Raw genomic sequence first — 24,472 nt, 5'->3', positions numbered from 1 at the left:
TCCTGTCTGGCTGTGAAGCAAACAGAATTGATGTCTGAATGCTGGTGACAAGCCTTACAGATTTACTCTCAGGTGAAGCATCAAAGCGTCTGCTTTTAATGTCACTCCTGATACTTAAAACTTTATTGTTATTGTTTTTGAATGCTTTGTAATTCCTACCAGACATGGAGTCAGAGGTGAAAGAGAAAGGAATTCCACAAAAATAAACAATAATGAACAAGAGTGCTTCTAGACCTGCAGAAAGAGAAAGAATAGAAAAAAATGGGACACACAACAATACATCAGGAGCAAGCTATCACTGTGTTAGCCTGATGATGAAATATAAAATCAACATTGTTTAACTGAACAAACACACAATAATAAATCCCAGTGCATTTAGTGGCAACGACAGCCTTAAGACTTGTGTTGAACGTGCCCAAGCCCATACTTTTGAGAGCACCATGTGAGCACCTGTGTGTGTACACGATCTTGTTTATGTAAGGTTTCTCTATAGGAGCGTACAGTAGAGAGTGTGAGGGACCACAGATCTGCCCCCCAAAGATATGTAGGAGACGGAGGGAGCTCCAAGTCCCAGAGATCCAGGCGCTGCCCCAGAACACAGGAACCCCAAGGAGACTGCAACCAGAAAGGCCCCCGCCCCCCTCGAGAGGCACAGAGGATCGTCCCGGGGGGCCACAACCAGCAGCCGGCAGAGTCCCGGGAGATATCAGCGGCAAGCCCACATGCCCGTCCGCAGCCTCCCACCCCCTTGCCGGCCGAGCCCGGGACCCAGCGACCCGGGACCCAGGGGCGACCACCCCCGCCGGGGACCCAGCAGAGCCCAGGGACCCAGACCCCACCAGGCCGCCACCGGGATTGATCAGGCAGACGCCAAAAACCTTAAACCCCCTTACCCGGGAGCCACGAACATTCAGGCAGACCAAGGCACCACACTCCACACCAGGTGTGGCAGGGGGAGGGGAGACAAAGATCTATATCATAAAAAGAAATCCCAGGAGAAGAGAGGAGTCAAAGGCCCCACCTGACATATACAGTCATACACAAACACAGCCACACACTCCCTCCCTCATGCTCACACATACACATACAACCAAAGACTTACAAAAATGCACGCCGGACACCCGCTCATGCTCCCCATACACACTCTATTCACTCTGGTCCCGGTACCGCTGCACATTGGGTACAACCATCACCGGTTCCCAGAGTTTGACCCTTTCTGCCGGGGTGCTGATGAGCAGGCTCCCCCGCCCAACGCTGAGCACAGCAACCCACCACCCCAGACCCCAACCAGACGGCCAGATCTGCCTCCTAGCCTCCAGCCCCGGGAAGCCAAGCAACATCAGAGGTGTGCTAAGACCCCTAAGACTTTTACAAAACCCAGTGGTGGTCCTGCTAACCTACCTTTACAACAATTACCTTAATCCCCTTTTTGAAAGTGTTACCGTATGAAGACCAACTGAGTTTGATCAAAATGTTTATGAAATTACTTCACAATTAAATAAAAGGCTTGAATATTTACAGCTACTGTAAAATTTTTTGAAATCTGAACATTTTTTACAACAAATGTCCTTAAAAGGAGAAAAAACACTGATACTTCAGAGACGGTTGTCTCACCATTTTTCACATATCAAACGACCTTCATAGATGGACACGTTCTGATCAGATGACCGTCTCTCAGGAAAATCATCCTCTTAATTACATAGAAAAACATACATGCTCTTTACCCTAACCCATTTAAACTCAAAACTCTTTCTCCTCTCCCACGCAAATTGTGCATTTCCACAATTTGAGGTTATTATGAGTATTTTGTAAAATGGAGAGATTATGGGAATAACAGTCCTACTAACCGCAGTTGCATTGAGGGCAAAGGGAAATGTGTTTGTGACACAGACAGCTTAATTTGTTTTGTCTGTTACTCTGATTTGCTGTGCTAAGGCCGAGAGAGACTAGAACGCTGGCTTTTAGCTTTTGTTCACACGTGTTTCCCATCAGCTGGAGGCATCCTGTCTCTTGTGGTTGTTCCCTGAAGAGGAGGAAATTAGAATCTGCAGCCATCTAAAACTGCAAATTATTGGGGGTGGGGATGATGATGGAATTCTAACCCTTCATTTGTTTTTCCATCTCCCTGTTTCCATCTCTGTTCCCTCACTGTAGCTTGACATCCACCACCAAGCGAAGCGCAGCAGCGCTCAGAGTGTGCCGAAACAGTGAGCCAGAGACTGAGGTAAATGCTCAAATATTCAGACCTCACAGGGTGTCTGTGTGTGTGTGTGTGTGTATAAACAAACACACAGAGTTGTTAAAAGCATCTGAACTTTAGCAGATGTTTTTTTCCATATCTATGTGCAGCTTTGACTTTTACTGGGTGTTTTCTTTACTTTGCAGAGAGCTCGCTGCTGTTTCTGCTTCGGAGACGACACAGGTGAGAAAAATCTGAGTACTTTTCTACTAATATCCCCAGTTTACCCTCGCAACAGCCAGTCTGCATGCACGCTGTTGCACGACTGGAAAAAGGTGAGAAAACATTGGTCAGTAAACATAGATGATGTCACTGTTACTAGGTTAGTGTGACACAGTAAAGCAGGATCAGAGGAAGCAGGAATGTGTTCGGGCTACCACCTGCTGGAGATGAGACGTACTTAATTAGAAAACCAGCGAAAAATTGCCCCATTTTGTCTCCTTCACTTGTGATTCTGCTTCAGTTTAGTTTTTTTTTTTTTCTTCTTTTTTCTTTCAGAGGACTACGATGATGAGAAAACTGGCTCAGGTCAGAATGTGTTGTATGATGAGCGTGAAGGAACCATCTACACTTATTCCTACTTCCATTTCGTCTTCTTCCTGGGCTCGCTTTACGTCATGATGACCGTCACCAACTGGTTTCAGTAAGTGAGACCGATAAAAGAGAGAGCCTCTTCCTTTAGCATGTGTGGATTCTAAAAATGGGTTCTGATTTGAGAAAGAGCAGCTATTGCAGGTGGAATAGGAAACAACTGGTGTCACGTTTATATCTGAGTAGTCAATAAATCAGTGATTCATTGATGGAACATTACTGCCCTAAAGTATCACTAAATTGTTTTTTTAATGTTAAGATAGATCTTTAACATTGATCTCAGTGACTGTTGGGTTACAACTTGGACCAGTTTCATAGTTGGCAGCTCTCTGCTGGCCAGAAACTGCACTTAACTTAGTGGAGTGGGTAGGTGTTCTTTGGGTGCTCCTGTACATGCATTACGGCTGTTAGCATTACTCTCTTACCTTTAATTCCAGGCTCCGCCATGATGCCTTCATCAAAGCAAACTTCTTCTTTTTCTTCTTGTGCTTTTTATTGACGATCAACAAACTAAAAAAAAGCTAACTGCACAGAAAATGCCTAACAGCCGTAATGCATGTAAAGGAGCACCCCCTAAAACACCAACCCCCTCCACAAAACTTAAGTGGCCAGCAGAGGGCTGCAGAGTGGTGTCATATATGAAACTGGTCAAGTTTCTAACCCAACAATCACAGAGGTCAATGTTAAAGCTCTAGCTTAGAGTAAAAAAAAACAACTATTTAGTGTTACTTTAAAGCAAAATAAGATTATAAGTGAAGGGGAAAAATTAAATGCACTACCAAGTTGACAAGAGGTAATAATCTGAAATATTAGCTAATAAACTATTTTAAAGCAAATTTTCTGCAGCGTCTATTGCTGTTTAACTAGATTTATATTTTGCATGATTTTTCAGTTTTGGAGTTTTAAATATTGGGTTTCTCTCCAGCTGTTCGTGACATATGAGACTCTTCTCTTGTCAGATTGGTAATAAAAGTGCAGCTGCATGGCTACTCAGCTCTAACTGTGTCTGTCCTGCAGTTACGACGACCATAAGATTGAGAAGCTGTTGGACGGCAGCTGGTCGGGGTTCTGGATCAAGATGGCCTCCTGCTGGGTCTGCCTCTTCCTCTACATGGTGACCCTCATCGCTCCGATGATCTGCCCAAAGCGCTTTGAGGCCTAATTCTGACGGCTATACTGGGCCACGGGACCACCGTACCCCCCCCACCACCACCACCACCTTTAAACACAACCCTACACTACCCTCAAGAGTAAAAGAATAAAGTAAAGGATTATCTTTTCCTTTAGCTTTATATGTTACAGTCTTTGTTTTACAATGGTAAGCTACCTTGAAGGTATTTTTTGATTGTTTTACTACCACTGACTGGATATATGACCTTGAATAAAGAACTGTAGGAGTTCAGTTACAGTCAGAAGCTTCTGACTCCATTTTTTTATTCTAATTTTTCCTGTATTTCAGTTCTGTGAAGTCAAACCAGAAAGCTGTAGCAAGTATTTGAGCCAAACTGAGTTTTGGGACAAATTTATTTCAAGAGACTTCACTGAAGTCATATTTATTTAATTATAAATGGAAGGAGTGTGGTGTAATTCGAATTAGATTTGGCCCTAGCTTTGTTTAAAAGAAACTCTCAGGCTTGTGTTTATTCTCTGTGTTAATAATTTGATATGTTTTGTAGATTTCCTATGCAACAGAATAAGAGGGTCTTAATGTTAGACACCGGCTGTTGTGACTTTTCTTTTTAGGTAACAAAAGTAAAGTTTTATTATTGTCCGTGCTCCCTTTGAGCCTGATCTTTTCTTAGGAAGTCCACATCATTCATACATTTTTAGTCATTGGTGCCCAGGGCAGATGTTTTTAAATCATCCTGCCTTTTGAGACTGACTTCAGTGAAGTTCCACCTCTCTGGAAGAGCTCCACCAACTCATTTGCCAAAGGTAGACAACAGAAACAGGAAGTGATAAGACTCGTCTGTTACAGAGAAACTTACAATTCAGAATGGGATGTATTTACTTGCATTTACACGTGATTAAACGAACCCCTTGTTCTGTATTAATAAAAAATGCTTTGGATTTTTTGTTACTTGTGTCTGCTGGTTAAAATAACTCAGCTTGGCAAATTTTTAGGTGATATATTCAACACTGGATGTTGAGTTTACTGCCATATCATGATCTCCATCTATATTTGTGTAGTATACAACTTTATGTACAAGCAGGTTCATTTTAATTTCTTGTGCCTCCTAATTATTTGTATTTCTAACAGTTCCTAACTGTTCCAGTAACGTGTGTACGTTTTGGCTGCAGCCTTACAACCTGTGGATATTTTAGTTTTTTTTTTTTTTTTTTTTTGCTTTAAACCTGTTCAATGTGTCATCTCATGTCTGCATTAAAAAAAATGAATGTAGAAATTTAAAGGTGCTTTTGAACTTAAAAAGTGTAAACAATATATACTAAGCTACTGTAGAAGCAGAAAGCAAAACGATCCATGTTGAGTTTGACCAAATGTTATGTCTGAAATACAAAGATGAAGGTGACGTGACTCATTCTTTCAATAAAACATCCCAGAAACACAGTAGAGTCTGTCTCTTTACTGTTAATGTTGTATACACAGGAAAATGAGTTTAATTTAGCAAAATATAAAGTTATACCATATTTGTACAAATCTTTTTAAAAGCTACATTTAAGCTAAAATGTGGATAAAACCTGATATTTCATGATTAAACAAAATGTCTGTTACATTAAACCAACTTTTTTCAAGTGATTATCTCGAAACATCTTAATTTTAGCTCAATTTTTTATGCAACACTACTTCCTCTGACCGTCCTCACTCTGTTCTCGACAGATCCTCGTAATCAGCAGGAATGGTGTCTGCAGAAGGAAAGAGAAATGTCTCATTAGGATGAATACATCAGACTGCTGGATTGTTTGATGCTTGCAGCCTCTCACCGTTGCAGCGGTATTTAAGATTGGACCAGATGATGTTTTCCTGGGAGAAGCAGAACACACCCAGTCGCCCGCCTCTCATACTGGTGTCAATTATCACCCCTGTGTCCGCCACCAGCCTTGAGCCCTCGTAGAAGCGAGCCCTGGTTCACACGTGATGCAAAACAGGTTAGGTCACGCAGTAGTTATGTGTGTAGAGCAGTTTTATGTATGTATGTGTGTGTGTTGGATGTGTGTACTTGATGTATCCAACTTGTGGTCTGTGCTGGAGGAACCAACGGTAGGACACCTTGTCTTTCCAGCCGACGTTCCTTGGATCTTTCCAGAGGAGACGCACCTGGTCGGTGGTGTTTCCTGTGTGCCAGAGAGAGTTCCTCATATACTCACCTGGACCTGTCTTTGACTTCACCACCTGTTGAAGAGGTGGTCATCAGATCGAATAGGATGACAGCTGATGACAGCAAACACACACACACACCTTGAGTTGTATTCCCGGCTCAGCCACAGCTCTGAAGGGCGCAGCCTGCCAGTAGGTTTGTTCTGTCTGTTTCCACATCACCACGTAGAATGAGGATGAGTCTTGATAGCCGAAAATAAAGCCAGCGTAATCATCATCTGTCACCGTGTTGACATGGAACGTTCCTTCAAAGTCGACACCGCTGAAGGCTTTATAGCCTGAAGGAGACGAGAAGCAGCGACATGCGGGGACGGAAAGGACGAGATCAAAGTTATTTGGTAACAGGTATGACAGAAGGTGTATTTTTACCCACCTACAGCAAGGCCTGGGTCAGAGTTCATGGTCTGGACTATCTCCATTCCCTAAAAGGAAAAAGAGATCATTTCTCGGAATAATACTTCACAAGCAGTGTTATGAAAGGGAGGTGAAGTTTGATGACTACCTGGTTGAGCACCACCCAGTTGGGGTCTATCTGCGATTCCCCCTCTGGATCCAGCACTACGGTCTGATAGGCTCTGAAGTCGGTCATCGTGACCTCTGCGTTCTCCGGACAGTGGTCGATCATATCGATCACGTTGTCCTTGTCAAAGTCTCCTTCGCACGCATCTCCAACTTTGTCCACTGAAAGCCACCGATTCATAAACAAAGGCAGCTCACTCTGTTTACGTACAACTGCACGATTTTTTTCAAAAGTGATACAAACTGTCTGAGTCCATTTGGTCGAGGTTGGCCACCAATCTGCAATTGTCATCATTGTCTGGTATCCCGTCATTATCATCATCATCATCACATTCGTCTCCCTGTGAAAAACAAATGAATCAACAACAAATGAGGGAGAAATTAGCAAATGTTTAGAAAGGAAAAGATCAAACCATTCCATCCTTATCCGTGTCCAGCTGAGAGGAGTTGATGACTGTGGGACAGTTGTCCTTTGTGTTCTGGTGGCCATCACCATCACTGCCAAAGGAGTGAAGACACGTTTAAAAGGTGGCCACATTTGATACAATCATTCACACGTGATGCAGGTTTACCTGTCAATGTTGTCATCACAGGTGTCTCCAACGAGGTCATCGTCTGAGTCCGACTACAGGTGGGTAAAACAACCAAAGTTACAGCGGAAGAAAAGTGCCTTTCTGGTGGGTTTTGGTTTGGTACCTGGTTCGGGTTGGGCATGTCAGGACAGCTGTCGCAGGCATCTCCAACTCCATCACTGTCTCTGTCCCGCTGGTCGGGATTTGGAACTCGCTGGCAGTTGTCAAGAAAGTTTTTCAGACCTGGAAAAAGAGTTGTTCGACCTCAGCCCATGGTGTAGTCTAAAGCGTCAGCAGATGGCAGAGTTTATTTAAAGTGAAGGTGAAATAGTTTCCACTGGCCCTCAACGCCTGGCGGAGGTTCACCATGGAAAAACGCTTTAAGTGAGAGGACAGACATGAGCAAGTCCTCAGAAATCCAACCTCGGAGTACCAAACAATCAGGATGCAGGAGAGGTGCCAAGATGCAACATACAAAAGGGCACACACAAAGACAGTTTTCCACTGGGGCAAATTCGATTTTGCAATAAAAGGCCAACAGTAAGAAAAGTGTTGGAGTAAACATTTAAAAAGTGGAACATTTAAATACGATTTACTGATTGCTTTAATGATGTCCTATCCTAAAGCCTAGTGGATCGAAAACGGATCCTCAACAAAGAAAAGATGTTTTGAGCAGATAAAGCACTGCCAGGCCAGTAAAAACAATAAAAAAAAGTTCCTCAAGGAACTTTTTTTCTCGTCCCTGCAGTCCTGTCCAAACAGGCCGTACTTTGGAAACTCTCGGGTATTTTTTTAATCACATGGCTGCTTTCACATTGTGTTCCTCAAACACAGTAAATAGCAGAAGTGAAATAATTTTACCAGACATCTTCACTCAAGAGAATAACAGCATTTATCAGATTACCGTCTCCATCCATGTCATCATCACATTCGTCCCCAAGACCGTCCTGGTCTGTGTCCCTCTGTGATGGATTTTCCATAGTCCTACAGTTGTCGCAGGCGTCCCCGTGGACATCCTTATCGCTGTTCCTCTGGTCGACGTTAGGAACCAGCCAGCAGTTATCCTGGGATCAGAGATCGAGCTCCATGTAACAGATCTGTTTGTTAAATTAGTCAAAACAGAATCACCTACATCTATGTTGATGATGCTGTCATTGTCTGCGTCGTCATCACAGGCATCCCCGGTTCCGTCCCTGTCTGCGTCCTCTTGGCCAGAGTTGGGGACAAACATACAGTTGTCCTGAAGATACAGAAAACACACACACACATATACACAAGTGATTGTTTTCTTTTTAAAACACACTCATGGGTTCACTGTGAGGAGGATGGAGATTCAGGAGTGTGAACCTTATTACAGGTGTTGTCTCTGCACTGGAGATTATTATCGGGATACGCGTCGATATCCGTATCCTTCCCACAGACGTAACCGTTACCAGCCATACCAACTCCACACTGACACACACACACACACACACATAGACACACACATGAGAGTGTGTCACAGCTTTTGTCATTTCATGTAGTACCATCCATTAAGAAATAAAAACTACCACACAGCTGATGCTGCCATCTCGCTCCACAATGCACTCTCCGTTGATGTCACAGGGACTGGGCTGACCGTTAGGACAAAGCCTGGTGCCATGGCAACCTCTCACCTGGTCACCTGTGAAGCCAGCCTTACACTCGCCGCAGCGGAAAGAGCCCTGGTGAGAACAACCCAGTCAGCTCTGTCCTTGTGAAAACTTTTTTTGTTGTAAATGAAAACAATAACATGGATTCAGTAGTCTTACCACGGTGTTGTAGCAGTGGGAGTTGGCTGTGCAGCCTCCACTCTCAGGTGGGCTCAGACACTCGTCCAAATCATTACACACCTGGGAGGACAAGCAGAGCCAGAATATGGACAGTTATTGGTGTTTTAGCCATTTGGAACATTTAAATCATGGTATACCTGTTTGTGTGACTTAGCGTAAGACACACCAACGCCGTTTATTTGTGGCCCGCTGTATCCCAGAGGACATTTCTCACAGAGAAAACCGGGAGCAGTGTTCACACACCGGACACCAGGAAAACACGGGTTAAACTTGCACTAAAACAGAGAAACAAACATAACCATCAGAACCTGATTGGTTTACTTCATTCCCACCTGAAATCCTTACCTCATCCACATCGTCACAGTGAACTCCATCTCCCGTGTATCCATCAGGGCAGGGAGCACACGTGAAGCCACCTGACTCTGAACGAATGCACATGTTTTGTCTGAAGCAGGTTCCTGGTGGGCACTGAGTCAGAGGCTGAGGCTGTAGGATCACCTGACCAGGACTCGGAGCCGGATCTGGGTCACTGGGGCGTCCTTCAAGTCCTGTGGGTGCAAGTGCGACAAATAAGAATTAAAAGGACTCTTAACCATACAAAAATAAGTTATATGGCCTTTTTACTGCTTACCACAGGCCAGACACTCTGCAATGGTATTCCTCAGGAAATTTGTTTCTTTAATCTGCATTTAAAAAGGAGAAATTTTATAAATGGACAGTTGTTTGAGGCAAGTAAGATTATTCTGAATGATGATTTAAAAAAATACAACTCCAACTTTCACAAAAGCACCCTAACTGCAAACTAATGATTTCCAGTAAACAGATCATGTTAGATTTTAAAGAGATTTAATTTGTAATATATCAAATTATAAAGTCCCAAAGGTCAAATTCATCATAAAAACATTGATTCTCTCCAGCGGAAGATTCTACACTCACTGAAAAAAACCTCTATGCTGAAACACATTTCCCTTAAACAGAAAATGTTTTCCCTCACTCACCACATTTTTTAGTGATTAGCTGACCCGTCAGAGGAAGAACTAAGACTTTTTGGATGGACGCTAAAAAGAGAGAGATTCCTGCAGAATCTCAGTTGCTGCCTGGATAATGTAGTGCGTACCTAAAAAATCAGTATGAGGATATAAAATAATTTATTTGAATGATCATTTAAAAACTGCAGCAGTATTTCTGAACTCAAAGGTTAAATAAAGCCTTGAAATTAGACAACTGAAAAAAATGACCAGGGATTCAAAGTCCAAATTGTCTTTTTTCCACTATAAAAGCACTCGTTCAAGAAAATGGAAACATTCTAAATAGTTGTTAAAGGTGCATGAAGTAAGAATGACATCAAATGTGGGTACTGAAGTCCATGTATCAAAACAAAAGAGTCTGTTCTGATCAGCGGTTGCCAGTTTAGCGCCGGATGAGTCGACAATTGAACTCAAGTCATACACAGCAAGTTGATAAGTATATAAATAAATTTCACTGTAATATCAAGTTGTTGGTAATTTAAAAAGTAGCTTCAGATATTTTTAGAGTAGACTACTTGTTTCTAATTCATCGTTAGCATTGTTAGCTCCACATTAGGCAAGGCAAGGCAGCTTTATTTGTATAGCACATTTCATACATGGGGGCAATTCAGTGTGCTTTCCATTTGTAAGAACATTAAAATCAACATGACAGAAAATTAAAAGCAAAAATGAAAAAGAAACAAAGTTAAAGTTAAAGGGTGAGCACATATAGTGCAGAACGTGCAGCTTTAGCCTTCTTTTCCCGATATTGGATTAAAACAAAAAGATGTGGTGGCTTCTTAGAGCTATACCCTCTGGGTCCCTCCTTTTACTGGCTAATAGTCTGTCCACATCACTGCTGCTCTTTGCCGGCTGGTGTTGAATTACAAATGCTGGTGCAGTGTTTGAGTTAGGCAGCCTTGAAAGCTCACATATGATTGGCTCAGGAACCAGGAAGTATGGAGGCGGGACAATGACTACGTCCCTTTGCTGACTTTTTGAATAGGGAAACTTTGGCAACCACTCAGTGAGCCATTTTGTGATTATTATTACTGTTCATGCTTATAAAGCATCACTGCCAGATCACTTCAGCAGAAATTCAGCTCCAATTATTCTCTAATGGCAATTCCTAAGGTAAATTTCATTTTAATAATAGTGATGCATCACCAGTTCTTCTTCCATGTCCTTCGTTCTCCATCCAGAAGCCACAATATGAATGTCAGACACAGAAATCTGGGTTATTAGATCACCTGTTGGTTTAGCAACTCCCTCATCTCAGTCAGCATGTTCTTCAGCTCCTGTGTGGTGGTTTGGTCTTGCACCCCGCCGCCTCCCTGGATACCTGAGTGAAATCAGAATGAAATAATAAAATGCATGACATGACTACCTGAATCAGGGTGACGTCAGGCTGCAGCTTACCCAGCAGGTGCAGAGATTCAGCTGGTTCCACGCTGCAGTCCTGCAGAGTGGCCACGTTGTCTATGGTGTCCTCAATAACCAGCTTCAAGTCTGTCAGCTCATTCTTAAAGACGAATAACAGTTAAAGCACGAGAAATTGTGTGTTAATGTCTAGAATGTTTTCATTCACCTGTCCACTCGACTGCAAGGTCCTGAGCGCCACCTTGTTGGGGCCCGGCTGGAGCGACCCAAACGCAGCTGGCAGATCATTTAAAGTGTGAGCCAGTCTACAGTCAACGTAGATGTTAAGGCGAGGGGGGCCCCGCTGAAGGCCTCTGGCATGGAGCATGACGTGGTGCTCTCGTCCATCTGCCAGGGCTGCGTGGTTGAAACTGGTGGTACCAAATCTCCCATCAGTCTTCTGGTATCGAAGAGTCACTGAAAACAGTGAGAGAATTTATGAGTTTGTCACAAACATCATATGGTGCATTTGTGTGATGACGCACCTTTGCTCAGTTTGGCTTGCACACTGAGCTCCAGGTACTTGTTGTTGTCTTTGGGGTTAATCACACTAAAGAGGGAGGTGGGGGCCTTGTTCTGGAGCCTAAAGGACGAGAGGAGAAATGCTTCGTCCCGACCTTTGTTCTTCAAGCTTCCTTGGAGCAAGTCTGGCAGGCAGTCTGGAGACACCAGCAGGTCGTAGACTAAAACAGAACAATTAGAAAAACATATTAAAATGGTAAATGGCCTGTATTTGATATAGCACCTTCTAGAGTCCTGGAACCCCTTAAGGCGCTTTACAACACAATCAGTCATTCACCCATTCACACACACATTCACACACTGGTGGGGATGAGCTACAATGTAGCCACAGCTGCCCTGGAACGCACTGACAGAGGCGAGGCTGCCGAGCACTGGCGCCACCGGTCCTTCCGACCACCACCAGCAGGCAACGTGGGTTAAGTGTCTTGCCCAAGGACAAAACGACAGCGACAGACTGAGCGGGGCTCGAACCTGCAACCTTCCGATTACGGGGGCGAGCACTTAACTCCTGTGACACCATCGCCCCGAAGAACACATATTATGCAAAACTCCATTTTCTGTCAGTGTTTGCTTTTAGGAATGGTGTGCCCTAACCCTTTGGGCGCCGGAGTGTTTTCAAGAAAATATTCTATTTTGACAAGACTATTTTAAAAGGTTGTAGCCAGGAAATGGTTAGAGATAAAGGTAAACTGCAAATAAGAATAATCTTCAGTAGGACCCAAAGTTTGTGTTGGGAGCAAATTCACTCATCCAATTTGCATATTATGACATCATTAGGCTGCCATATTGGAATGCATCATTTTTACAGATGTTCTGTCTTATTTTTACATATTATCTTGAAATTTCCATTATATTTAGAAAAATTTCATTTATATAAACATATATGAAGCTCTTTTTACTTTTAATTTAATATTTTAATTGACCCTACATGGACAAAGCGGGTTCAGACAATGCATGGATGGATGGATGGATGGATGATTTTGTGGCACACTTTGACTTCCATACATAACGCATCGCCATCTGCTGCTTTTTTTTACATTGCCGCTATGTCTGTCACATTAGCGGTATTTTTAACCATCATTTCTACATCCATCATATCTCAAAGACGGTGAAACAAATGTCAAACCCAACGTTTGGAGCTTGTAAGTACAGCACCAGCTGTCTGATGCTGCGTGCTGCGGCAGCGTCAATCTTTCCAGCTGAATGAATGAATATCATCAACAGAGTCAATATTCTGCTTCATTGTCAGAGTCAGTCATACCCAGACAAAGAGATCAGTCAACAAAGACCAGACCTGCCAGCAATTGTAAGTTCTTTCCCTCTAATATTCGCCATCTTCATGCTGCGCTCACCTTCTTGTCTCGTCCTCACCCCAACCAGGGGCCTCTCGGCGGGAGGTGTTTTTCAAACGTGGCTTGTTAAAGTCAGTAATGATGCTTGTCACAATATTGTGACTTTGATGCTTAAAGGGTTAAACAAGTCATTTAAAAAATTCCTCGTATGTGATGTCACAAACAGGGAATTAGCATAGAACCAACTTTCATGTGCATGTGTAAGAGAGAGCTGCTGATGGAGGAGCAGCGGCTCTATTCCAAGCCTCTCCCATACATCAGAGCTTCTCAGTTTATAGCAGCCTGAGTAGGGGGTGAGTTGGTGTGGCCAGCTCCAGCTTGTTTTTTAAAGAGATGGAGTCCTGAAATGGCTCATTCTGGAAGGTACTGAAACTGTCAAGAATAAAACTGCAGATGTGGCTGTATGTGAGAGGGATTTAAAGCAAATAACTTCACGAAAGTGTTTTATATCGATCATAGAACTGTTAGAACTTAAGTTAAAAAAGTCATTTCATGTATCCTTTAAGTTGCAGTGAATAAAAACAAAAAGACATGAAGAAATCCTGAAAAAAGGTAAAAGACCAGAGTGCCCTAAATGATCTACATCTGGTGCTCCTGTCTCCTTAGTGTAGTGCGATCACTACTGCTGAGTCACAGCGCTGTGGCACTTTATTATGTGTGACAGTTTACATTGTTGTGTGTGCACACATGCATGTGTGTGTAAATGAACACTGAAGCTGGCATCCTGCTGGGTTTTTATGGAGCTGCAGGAAAATGCGTCCCCTGGAATGAGCCCGATGTGCCAAACTCAAATGAACGAAACTCAACCTCAGCAACAACACAGGACTGGAACTTTTATGAGAAAATGAAAATAAAAATCTGTAGATTTTAGGTTAATTATTATTTGGTGAATGTTGTTTTACCCCCTTTATTGAAGTCTGCTTGGTTTCTACAATTTATGCAAAAAGTAGCAGAATAAAATTTTATTATAACAGATTGTTGGTACTATAAATAGGAATTAAACAAACACAGAAACACGATGTGAAAGGTTTTCCATGACTGAATAATTGAAGCAGGGAAACTTACCGATACCCTGAGCGGTGATGATGAGCACCAGCTGCTGCAGCACCAGGACCAGAGCTGCTGCTCTAACACACATTCCAGTCATCATGACTTAGAGAAAAAAAATATATATAAAAAAGTCTAATCCCAAAAACAGCTCTCTTACTGCTTAATAAATATCTAACATCCCTCACAGAATAAAGTAAAATCTCAGCAGATGGTTCCACAGCTTTTAAAGACAAGGGGCGTGTCCTCTGGTGGCACAGAGTGAACAGCCCAGTTTAATCATTTTAAGGGGTTCCTGCTCTTTGTTGTCCTCTCAACTCATTGAGTAGAAGGATTTTCACAACATTTTCACTAAATTTAATACATGAGAAGATGACTCGTATTTTATAAGTATTTCTGAACTTGTTTTAAAAACAATTTTAATAAAAAAGTAAAACATTCAAAAAAAGAAATTACTCAAGTTTGAGGAATTTAGAAGGATGCATCTGATGGTGATTTCACACACTCCTGCAAAAAAAAAATTAAGAATTCGTTCAACATTTGCATCTAAAACATTTTCAAGTTTTCTGTCAATTTAGAAATAATGATTTCGATGTTTAACCATTAAAATAAATAAACAACAAGGAATTTCATCCACGTGAGTTTAGTTTAAGCTTAACTCTAGTAAACTACCTCTCCATGCCATTGCAAAAGTTCTTGTGCAGATCACAGAAGAGGAAGGACAAAGCCAGAAAGGCTTGGGGCAGTTTTCAGTTCTGGAAACATTTAATGTTAGATGTCTGGAACTTGTCTCTAAGCTTTTCCTAAGCTCAAGTATATTCCAACAGCTGTTTGTCTGAGCCAGAGCGAGACATTTACCATCCCTCAGTGCATTTCCAGTGTAGATCCGGCTGCTTCTGGCTTCCTGGCCTCCAACCAAACACCTGGCTGTCCCCAACACTGCGTCAGCTCTGGAACACACATTAACTAATGGACTTCAGCTTCATACCTGAAATTTAAAGAGCAAGTCACCCCCAAATAAACTTTTTTGCTGATAAACTATATAAATGAGCAACAAGTGTCTAACCGTGCTTAGACATGTGCAGTCAATATTTTGGCACTTTAGTGAATCTTAGTTAAAATTTAAATATTATGCTTAAAACTGTCAGTGTCGTGCCCTCTTCAGGTAAAAACTCTGCACTGCATTTGAATTGAAATCTGACATTGCTATTGGATAAGAGGTACACTGTGATGTTAGCTGGTATATTATGATGTTACAATGTCATTATGAGCCTGTGTGTGTATGTATTTATTAGCAGCCCTCTCGGTCTGCCAGATATTTTTCAAATAGTGGAGTAAGACTCTGGTGGGGGTGACTTTCTCTTTAACATGACCCAAGAAAAGACAGTTCAAATAATTATTGTGTGAACAACAGTTGATTGTTGTACTTTAATGTAAAAATATTATTATTTTATTTTATTTTCTAGTACTATTTCATTTGTTTTAATTATGATAATATTTGATTCATTGGTAATTTATTTACTATTTTTTTATTCCAGAAAAACAACTATTTGATTTTGTTCCTATCTATGGATGGTTTTAAGAATAATTCGTTTGTCATGTTTGCCATCACAGATTAGTGCCTAATATTATAAAACTAAAACAGCTTTGTTTGGGTAATGTTTATTAATGTTCGTGTAGCTTTTGTCATTCAAACATAGATTACATTAAATAAATAATGCCCAGTATTTTTCCATGTATACAATTATTCCTTTCAATCTGAAAATATTTAGACTTCAAGAAACCAATGCTGTTTTTGTGCATATTTGATGATCATGTGAATGTGTGTATGATGGACGTTTATACTTATTTTTTTTATCTATTTATTTATATATATGCCACCCTGTTTTTTAGGAAGGCTTTTTCTGCTCTTTTTCATCCAGAGATGCTGAGCTTAGGTGGGGGGTTCCCCAGGGCTCTGTCTCGTGCTTCCTGCTTCTCTCGCTCTCGCTCTATGTGTTACCAGTGGGACTGTTATTTTAAAAAAACATAACATTAGCTTCCATCTCTATGCTAATGATTGTCAACTTTATTTGCCAATTCAGCAAGGGGCCAGGGACAGAAAACAGAAGCTGGTGAATTGTTTACAGGATGTTGCTCAGAGGATGGGGTACAGCTTCCTGACTCTGAATGAGGGCAAAACTGAAGTAACAGCTTTAGCCTCAAATGACCATCAGCCCCTTGGATTGGACCTTTTATCGCTGCTCCCCTTCGAGAAGTCTGTGATCATAGATTTGGGTGTTAAAATTGACTCTGCTCTATGATTTGATGTCCAGATGAATTCTGTTGTTCGTTCATGTTTTTATCAGCTGAGGCGCTTGTCTAAGATTAAGTCGATCCTCACAAAACAGGAGTTGGAAACCATGGCCAATGCTTTTATTATCTCGAGATTAGAGTATGGCAGCTCTCTGTATGCTGGCCTGAGCCAGTCCTTACTGACTCGGCTGCAGCTGGTCCAGAATGCTGTTGCCAGGTTTCTTTATGGAGCACAGAAATGGGACCAAGTCACTCCCCTCCTGACTGCTTTGGACTGGTTAGCAGTGAAACACTATTTTATTCAAGATCATGGTCTTTGTCTTTAACTCTTTGTCTGGAACTACCCCACCATATTCAGCCTCACTGCTGACCTGTTATGTCCCTGCAACATCATTGCGCTCGGGTCAGAGAGACCTCCTGGTGGTTCCGCAGTCAAAGCTTAAATCCAGGGGTGATTGTGCCTTTTCAGTTCTGGTTCCTCGGCTTTGGAACCATCTGCCGCTAGAAATAAAACAATCCACATTGGTGCCCACTTTTAAAGCTAGGCTGAAGGTTCATCTTAGGTCTAGTTCTTAGCTTTTGTTTAATGGCTTTTAAAATGTTTTGTTGCATTTTAAATGTTGTGATTCTGCATTTTACTATACAGCTCAGCTGTTTTATTGTGTTTTACTTGTTCTTAACACTTTGTTCAGCACCTTGGGTCCCCTTGATTGGGGATAGGAAGTGGCTTTATAAATTAAGTTGAATTGAACTGAATTATTTATTCTCTCAAGTTTTTTCATACTGTTATAAATAATTTCATGTAAAAAATCATGCAGTGAGATTAAAGTAGGCTCATGTTTATTGTTAGTTCACGTTTCCCACCTGCGCTTGCGTGCACTGACATGACAGGGCATCACGTGACGTCATTCTGTATGAATCAGAAACATGGCTGCTGCCATGGAGCTGAGATGTTGGGGAGGAGACTGGGGTTTACCTTCTGTCCACACCGACTCCCTCATAGTTCTGGTAAGACCATCGTCTGCCCGGTGAAAAAACCTCGTCAGCGCTTCTGGAGCAGATTTTTAGCCAGCCGGGTTTCTTTGTTTTTTTTTTTTTCTGGAGGCTCCTCTTTAGTTTCAGTCGTTAGCTTCATGCTAACTCACTCAGCTGCTGCAGCAACTCCTATTTTTTCTATATGCAGGAGAGAGAAAACACAATTGGCGTTAAATTTTACGTTGCAACAGGAAATAATTACTGCCTGTGAAAGGTTTGACCTTCATGAGCGACTCTCTTTATTAACTAAAATCTGGTCAAGGTCAGTTTGCTAAACCTCCACGTTTTCTTTCTTCTGGTTTATTTTCATCTCCTTCGTTAAGAAATCACTGCCAGTGGCAGACTTATTTCAGCTTTGAGTCTAGTCTGGTGTTTTCTTTCTGTTTAACATCTGGGCAGGATGTTGTGTCAACGAACACGCGCAGTAACGACTCCGGCCACAAGGAGGCGCCTTTTCTCATGTACAAAATAAAGATTCCCATCTTTCCATCTATCCAGAGAAAATTTACTATGCATTATAGATTATCAATAATCTCTTTTTTAAACTAAAATATCTAAATTTAAAACAAGAGTGAGAATTTATGTTGTGTTTTTGCTACAAATAATAAAATAAAAAATTCACTTTGACTAAATACTTGTCATGAAGGAAATCAACCTAGATAGACTGCAGTTGTTTTTGTTTAGTGATGCTGTCTGCTGTGGCTTTAATTCAGAAAAATGTATAAAATCAATTGGAAAAAAATGAGTAAATATTTTTTCTTTATTTTAAAGCTCAGTTCACATTTTTGTTTTTGTTTTATCATAAAATTTTTTTGAATATATTATGTTTTGGAGTAATCAAATATTGCTAATGGCTGAATCAGTTATCTGCATTAACTGTTCTGCGTTTAGTTACACATTCTTTACACTATGATATAGGGATATGTATTTGTGAAATTCTAGTAATACGATACGCATCACGATTAGGGATGGACAATATATCGGCGTTGATATCGGCCAATGTTAGTCATTTTTTAGCATATGATAAATGATAAATGACCCACACTTGTATAGCGCCTCTCAGAGTAAGGACTCCAAAGCGCTTTACACTACAGTGTATCATTCATCCATTCACACACACATTCACACACTGATGGTGATGAGCTACGATGTAGCCACAGCTGCCCTGGGGCGCACTGACAGAGGCGAGGCTGCCGAGCACAGGCGCCTCCGGTCCCTCCGACCACCACCAGCAGGCAACGTGGGTTAAGAGTCTTAACCTTCCGATTACTGGACAACCCGCTCAACCTGTTGAGCTGCTGCTGCCCCATATATCATATATTTAAACATATTTAAAATACCAAATGGTGCGCGGCTGTGTCTGCAGTTCATCACTCTTTCCAGGGTAATGGGTCAAATGCAGAGAAAACATTTCGCACATATCAGTGTGTGACAACTAATAGGACTTTTTGACTTTAACTTTAATATCGGTACAATAAATAAAACTGGGGCAATATTAACAACCGATATTTTTTCCATCTTGTTTCCATTTGTTCTCCTGTTTCAGAGGGTGAGGGGGGTGATGTGTATTTGCTTAGTCACGTGACAGTGATTGTAATCATCTCAGAAGCGTAAATGTGTGTGATGTGTTTACATAATAATGTAAAATCAGCTTAAATAAGTTTCATTCTATAAAAAATCTGCAGATTTTTAGAAGCATTAATGCCAGTATATCGGTATCTGCAAATATCGGTTATCAGCCATAACAGTGATCTTAATGTCGGATATCGGTATCAGCCCAAAAATTTCATATTGGTGCATCACTAATCACGATATATTGCGGTACACACCTGCTTAGACTCTATTAAAACCTGGATGGCTGGGAGCTTTCTTCAGCTGAATGAAGATAAGACTGAGATCCTCATCTGTGCCCCAGACAAGCTGGTTCCCAAAGTCAGAGACTCTCTTGGTCAGCTTGCTTCTCACATCAAACCTTCTGTCAGGAATCTTGGTGTGACCTTTGACCCAGCTCTCACTCTGGATCCTCATGTCAGTTCTCTTGTTCGCTCTTCCTTCTTCCATCTCAGGAACATTGCTAAGCTGAGTCCCATTCTGTCTCGCTCTGAACTTGAGACTGTTCTCCACACCTTCATCTCCTCACGCTTAGACTACTGTAACTCTCTTTTCACGTGTCTGAGCAGAACCTCCCTGAACCGTCTACAAGTGGTTCAGAATGCCTGTGCTCGGCTTCTGACCAAGTCCTCCAAACACACCCACATCACCCCGTTTCTCCTCCAGCTTCACTGGCTGCCAGTCAACTTCAGGGTTCATTTCAAGATCCTGGTTCTGGTCTATAGGGCCTTACATGGACAAGCACCATCTTACATTGGTGATCTTCTTGGTCCCTAAACCCCCAGCAGGTCCCTGAGGTCCAGTGATCAAAGCCTACTGGTTGTGCAGCACACCAGACTAAAGACCAAAGGTGACAGATCATTTGCTGCTGTGGCCCCCAGACTCTGGAACTCTCTCCCTCTGAGCCTGAGATCAGTGGACTCAGTGGTCTCCTTTAAAAATAAGCTGAAAACTCACTTGTTTAAGCTGAATTTGGTGTGACCTTCATCACCACCCTCTCCTTATTCTGCTCTTATTCCTCCTTTACCAGGATCCACTGATTTCCCTCTTTCCTATTCATTTTCTGTCTCCTTTTCCTTAATATTTTTGTTCTTTTTTCCTTTTAAACATATTTTTGATCATTTTTAAAATATTTTTATACTTTAATTTTTGTTTTTGTGAAGCACCTTGTGATTTTTATCTTGAGAGGCGCCATATAAAAGATTGTCTTCTTCTTCTTCTACATTCAGTCAGACGTCATTAGCGATTTTTTTTGACTGAATTTATTGTAGGAATATTCCATAAACAGTCCAAGCTGATACTAAACATGTTTAACATGAGATATCTGAACCATAATAGAGGGATTTACATTTCAATGGTAGAAACAAATCCCATTGCACACTCCTGCCAACTATAGCGGTCAGCTTTTGAATTGCACCAAAAGTCAAAGAAAAGAAAAAACACAAATGTTTGCATGTAAATTCTTCCAAAAATTAGATACACGGCTTTTGAATATCGATATATTGCAGGAATAAATATCATGATACAGTTTTCACTTGTTGTCTTCCCTGCCACATTTCTGCCAATAAAAGTGATAATAATTTCCATAAGGTTTGGAAATGTTTCACTAATGTAGCGGCGACAGTTTTGTTTTGAGGACTAAAGAACAAATTTACAGAGCTGTCCTCTGTGGGTTTAGGTTAGTAGTTCCAGGAAGACCTTTTTTAACACTTTATTGTTCCAGATGAACAGAGTTCTGTTTTTACCATCTCTGCTGACCTAAATGCTTTCTTGTTTTCTTTTCAGGCATATGCCAAATTTTGTGGAGCGAACGTCACAGTTTCTCCGATTGACTGGACATGGAAAACAATAACAGGTAACCTAGGAGTGAATGCTCATCAGTTTCAGAAGCATAAGTTGTGTCTGTGTTTAATGCAGGTAAACTGTGGCCCTGGGGATAAAGGTGGAATAAGAACATGCTAAATAGAAATGAATGATTTGTTTGTGTGTTTTGCCTTCTTGGCTTAGGTATGAATCTCTGAACATGTTGGTGCGCCTCGCTTCTTTCTGAATGTTCGTCTTCCTTCTGCATTATGTTGTCTGACATGTCCACAGCGAGCGTCCCGGAGCTGTTTTGTGGAGACTCTACAGTTCAGGAACCCGCACAGATTCTTAACTTCATGAGAAAACAGGTCAGAAAATCTACCCTTTGTTTGGTGTCTTTAGAAAACTGCAGTAAAATCGGGGGATTTGCAGCATTTGGAGTATTATTTTCTCCCATTTTTGCAGAGGTTGAATGCAGATTATGAGCTGACAGCCAGACAAGGTGCAGACACCATGGCGTACATCGCTCTGCTTGAAGAGAAGCTTCGTCCAGCTCTGGTTGCTCCATCTGCCCCTTTTCCATTTCCTGATAAATATTAGAGTTGTTAAAATTTAGGATTTTTTTCCTTTGCTTAACACAGTTACACACTTTCTGGGTGGATGCAGAAAACTATGCTAACCTGACACGGCCGTGGTTCGCTTCTCGCTCACCATTCCCACTCAACTTTCTTGTCCCCTGTCGCCATGCCAACATCGCCCTCTCCCGCATCCTCCTTACCAAAGGGGAGGCGCCGTTACACAGAATCTCTGAAATGGAGGGAAAGGTAAACACGGTTCAGTTACACACCTTGTCAGCCATGAGGGTTCTGTTTAATCTCTCCTGCTCTGACTCAGATCTACAGTGATGCTAAAGAGTGTCTGAATCTCCTCTCTTATCGACTCGGAGCTGCAAAGTACTTTTTTGGCAACTCGTGAGTTCATAATTGTTTTTTATGAGGTCAAAAGTTGACTATTAAACTTGCTTTATTTCCTGATCAAACATTTCATGTGACAGTTATCTGTGTTTGATGGTGATCGTAGGCCAACCAGCCTGGATGCCTTCGTGTTTGGTTTTTTGGCTCCACTGGAAAAAGCGAACCTTCCCAGCAGCCCTCTGCTGAGCCACCTCAGGCAGCTGGAAAACCTCACGGGCTTCTGTGACAACATCCTCGCGGCCTTCTTCAGCTCGGACCGCCCTTGTAAGATCCCTAAACACTAGAATCACCGACCCTCTGAGGCTTGAAATTCGAATAAATCCAACCCTTACAAGGATGCAAATCTAACCAGATCAGAGCTTTACTTCTTCTCACCATAAATCTCTGCATCTGCTTTACTCCTGGGTTCACTTTACTTCCTGCTCCATCCTCCTCCTCCTCCTCTCTCCCTCCTTGGTGTTTCTCCAGGTCCTCCCCCACCTGTTCAGGAAACAGTGGATGCAAACCTTCAGAAACTAACACAGCTTGTAAACAAAGAGTCCAACTTGATAGAAAAGGTGCTTCTGCTTTCATTTTTTTCTTCTCTTGCATGGGTTCGTGTTTGCTTTCAGCAGGTACCGTCACTGTTATCGTTTCTTCTTCGTTCCCTCGAGGACCGCCTAAATAGTTTTTTTTGTTGTTGTTTTACTTTAGATGGATGACAATCTCCGCAGCAGCAGCCCACAGCACAAACCTTACAGAGCAGAGCCCAAAGCCGGTCTTTCTGGTGCAAATAGCTCCACTCCTGCCTAGAAATCAAGCTTTCAGCTTCGATCCCGACTCATCCAGAGGTAGAATCCAACAGAACATACTGACAGGGAGCAAGAATAGCTAGTGCAGCGTTGATTCAAGTGGAAAATAATGATTAACAAAAGCAAGAATATATAATTCAACAATATTATTTTACTATAATGGTGATAGATTTAAAAGCTGTTTGCCTGAAAGGGAAGAAAGTGCATGTGTAACGTATTTATAAAAGAAGAGTGCATGTATGTGGTGGAGGAGGGAATGCTGTGAAGTGCAGTTCAAAGGGACGACGGAGGAAATGAGGAGTCCAGCAGGGAAGTAAGTGGTGCAGAATTTAACCTACTTGGGATTTTTTCCTTTTAATCTTTTACTCGTGTTTTTAGAGGATGACGTGCTTTAAGAGACCGCAGCAGAGCCACACCGGTGTCTGCGTTTTACAGTGAAGGATCTCATTTATGTTTCTCATCTGCCATAAAATCTTTAGTTCTTCACTGTTGTGGAACAGCCTGTATAGTTGTAAATAAGGATGATTATAGTCAGATTCACTTATTTCCTCCACATAGAGCTGATCAGATGACTAAAAACTCAAGATTATGGAGGAGTTTTGCACTTTATATTAAGTTATTCATGCATAATATTTGGGACTATTGTGTGTGTGAGAGAAAGACTTGTCCTGTGGACCATCAGAAACCGACGTGTCTTTTAAATAGTTCTTTGTTGTTGGAGACTTTTGATGAGCCTTGATTTTACGTGACTTATTTTTACACATTTGTTCCACTCTGCTGCGTTATTTGTGACCATGCTTATCTGCCTTTGTCATTTGTAGTGGGATTTCTGTAGAGCTAATATATTTTGGTATCTCAGAGGAAAACTGGATGTTTTTAAAATCTACAATCTATTTCCAGGGATGCGTTCCTTGTAGTTCTCTCATCTCTTAGAAAATGTGTTAAGTCTGGGTGTGTTACGGTGTGCCTTCATGACTGCTGGTGACAAAAGGCTAACCGTATCTTTGAGAGTTTTATACACGGGTCATAAATGTTTGGTCTTTTCCTGCCTTTCCAAACAAAATAAACCTCTAGTGACATTTTTCAGTCATGTGCTTGTAAAAAGTTACAATTTGTCATTTCATCCATAATAAAAGTATATATTGAAATAAATCTGTCCTAGTCGCACATTCATAGTATTTCTAATTAGTTTGTCCTTCAGAGTCAGACATCAGTGAGTTTCTCATCTCTATTAAAGCCAAAAAAGAAAGAAGCTTCTGCATGATCCACCCTCATTTAGATGGAAACAACTAATCGCTTCAGTCCATTCTCACCAACAGGCAGAGAAGAGTCAGTCAGCCATTTTTCCCTTCAGGCAGCAGCCAACTCATCTGGCTGAGGCCAGAAACATCTCCCTGATGGGCTGCATGTGTTTGCCTTCTTTATTTTTCTCCTGAAAAGAGAAAAGGTGTGACTGCCTGGAAAATATGAGCAATAACTGAGAATGTTGTCCTTTGGAAAATAAAAAGGCTTGTGTGAAGAGAGTGGCTGGATCCCAAACAGATGTT

At 41.7% G+C, this 24,472-nt stretch overlaps 3 protein-coding genes across 4 annotated transcripts in view; 2 read left to right on the top strand and 1 right to left on the bottom strand.

Annotated features, from left to right (window-relative positions):
- Window positions 1-4,233, top strand: part of serinc5 (serine incorporator 5) — a 28,292-nt gene extending 24,059 nt beyond the window's left edge. Inside the window, exons 9-12 of the mRNA XM_054731459.2 lie at window positions 2,155-2,224; window positions 2,386-2,422; window positions 2,738-2,882; window positions 3,848-4,233. Of these exons, the coding sequence (XP_054587434.2) occupies window positions 2,155-2,224; window positions 2,386-2,422; window positions 2,738-2,882; window positions 3,848-3,992 (397 nt within the window). The 3' untranslated portion in view covers window positions 3,993-4,233. The remainder of the gene's footprint in view (window positions 1-2,154; window positions 2,225-2,385; window positions 2,423-2,737; window positions 2,883-3,847) is intronic.
- Window positions 4,234-5,119: 886 nt separating this feature from the next.
- On the bottom strand, window positions 5,120-14,658 carry thbs4a (thrombospondin 4a). The gene is made up of 23 exons (XM_015972543.3): window positions 14,435-14,658; window positions 11,981-12,178; window positions 11,665-11,912; window positions 11,496-11,598; window positions 11,327-11,418; window positions 9,701-9,752; window positions 9,415-9,617; window positions 9,207-9,344; window positions 9,049-9,129; window positions 8,809-8,961; window positions 8,606-8,710; window positions 8,391-8,498; window positions 8,163-8,322; window positions 7,383-7,501; window positions 7,259-7,311; window positions 7,100-7,184; window positions 6,931-7,027; window positions 6,670-6,848; window positions 6,541-6,589; window positions 6,249-6,445; window positions 6,010-6,182; window positions 5,774-5,913; window positions 5,120-5,695 (listed from the first exon to the last, which is right to left on the bottom strand). The coding sequence occupies exons 1-23, from the start codon at window positions 14,517-14,519 to the stop codon at window positions 5,652-5,654; spliced, it is 2,862 nt and encodes a 953-aa protein (XP_015828029.1). The 5' UTR covers window positions 14,520-14,658; the 3' UTR covers window positions 5,120-5,651.
- Window positions 14,659-17,581: 2,923 nt separating this feature from the next.
- Window positions 17,582-23,124, top strand: mtx3 (metaxin 3). Of its 2 annotated transcripts, XM_015972540.3 has the most exons (9): window positions 17,583-17,719; window positions 21,143-21,212; window positions 21,452-21,528; window positions 21,626-21,718; window positions 21,802-21,984; window positions 22,055-22,131; window positions 22,241-22,398; window positions 22,603-22,691; window positions 22,828-23,124. In XM_015972540.3, exons 1-9 carry the CDS (start codon window positions 17,639-17,641, stop codon window positions 22,924-22,926), a joined length of 927 nt encoding a protein of 308 aa, XP_015828026.3. In that variant the 5' UTR covers window positions 17,583-17,638; the 3' UTR covers window positions 22,927-23,124. The 2 variants fall into 2 exon arrangements, with proteins under 2 accessions (XP_015828027.3, XP_015828026.3); XM_015972541.3 differs by lacking the exon at window positions 22,603-22,691 and having other exon boundaries at window positions 17,582-17,719; window positions 22,828-22,970.
- The last annotated feature ends 1,348 nt before the right edge of the window (window positions 23,125-24,472 follow it).

The sequence above is a fragment of the Nothobranchius furzeri genome, chromosome 17, assembly GCF_043380555.1.
Source record: "Nothobranchius furzeri strain GRZ-AD chromosome 17, NfurGRZ-RIMD1, whole genome shotgun sequence".
NCBI classification, from domain to species: domain Eukaryota; kingdom Metazoa; phylum Chordata; class Actinopteri; order Cyprinodontiformes; family Nothobranchiidae; genus Nothobranchius; species Nothobranchius furzeri.
This window is presented reverse-complemented; position numbering and strand designations above follow the sequence as displayed.

Coding starts and splice junctions, on each gene's coding strand:
- mtx3 (XM_015972540.3), top strand. CDS start 17,639: ATGGCTGCTGCCATGGAGCTGAGATGTTGGGGAGGAGACTGGGGTTTA. Junction 17,720..21,142: donor CCGACTCCCTCATAGTTCTG/GTAAGACCATCG, acceptor TTTTCTTTTCAG/GCATATGCCAAATTTTGTGG. Junction 21,719..21,801: donor AGAAGCTTCGTCCAGCTCTG/GTTGCTCCATCT, acceptor TGCTTAACACAG/TTACACACTTTCTGGGTGGA.
- thbs4a (XM_015972543.3), bottom strand. CDS start 14,519: ATGATGACTGGAATGTGTGTTAGAGCAGCAGCTCTGGTCCTGGTGCTG. Junction 8,499..8,605: donor GAGACAACACCTGTAATAAG/GTTCACACTCCT, acceptor CTGTATCTTCAG/GACAACTGTATGTTTGTCCC. Junction 5,696..5,773: donor TCTTAAATACCGCTGCAACG/GTGAGAGGCTGC, acceptor TTCCTTCTGCAG/ACACCATTCCTGCTGATTAC.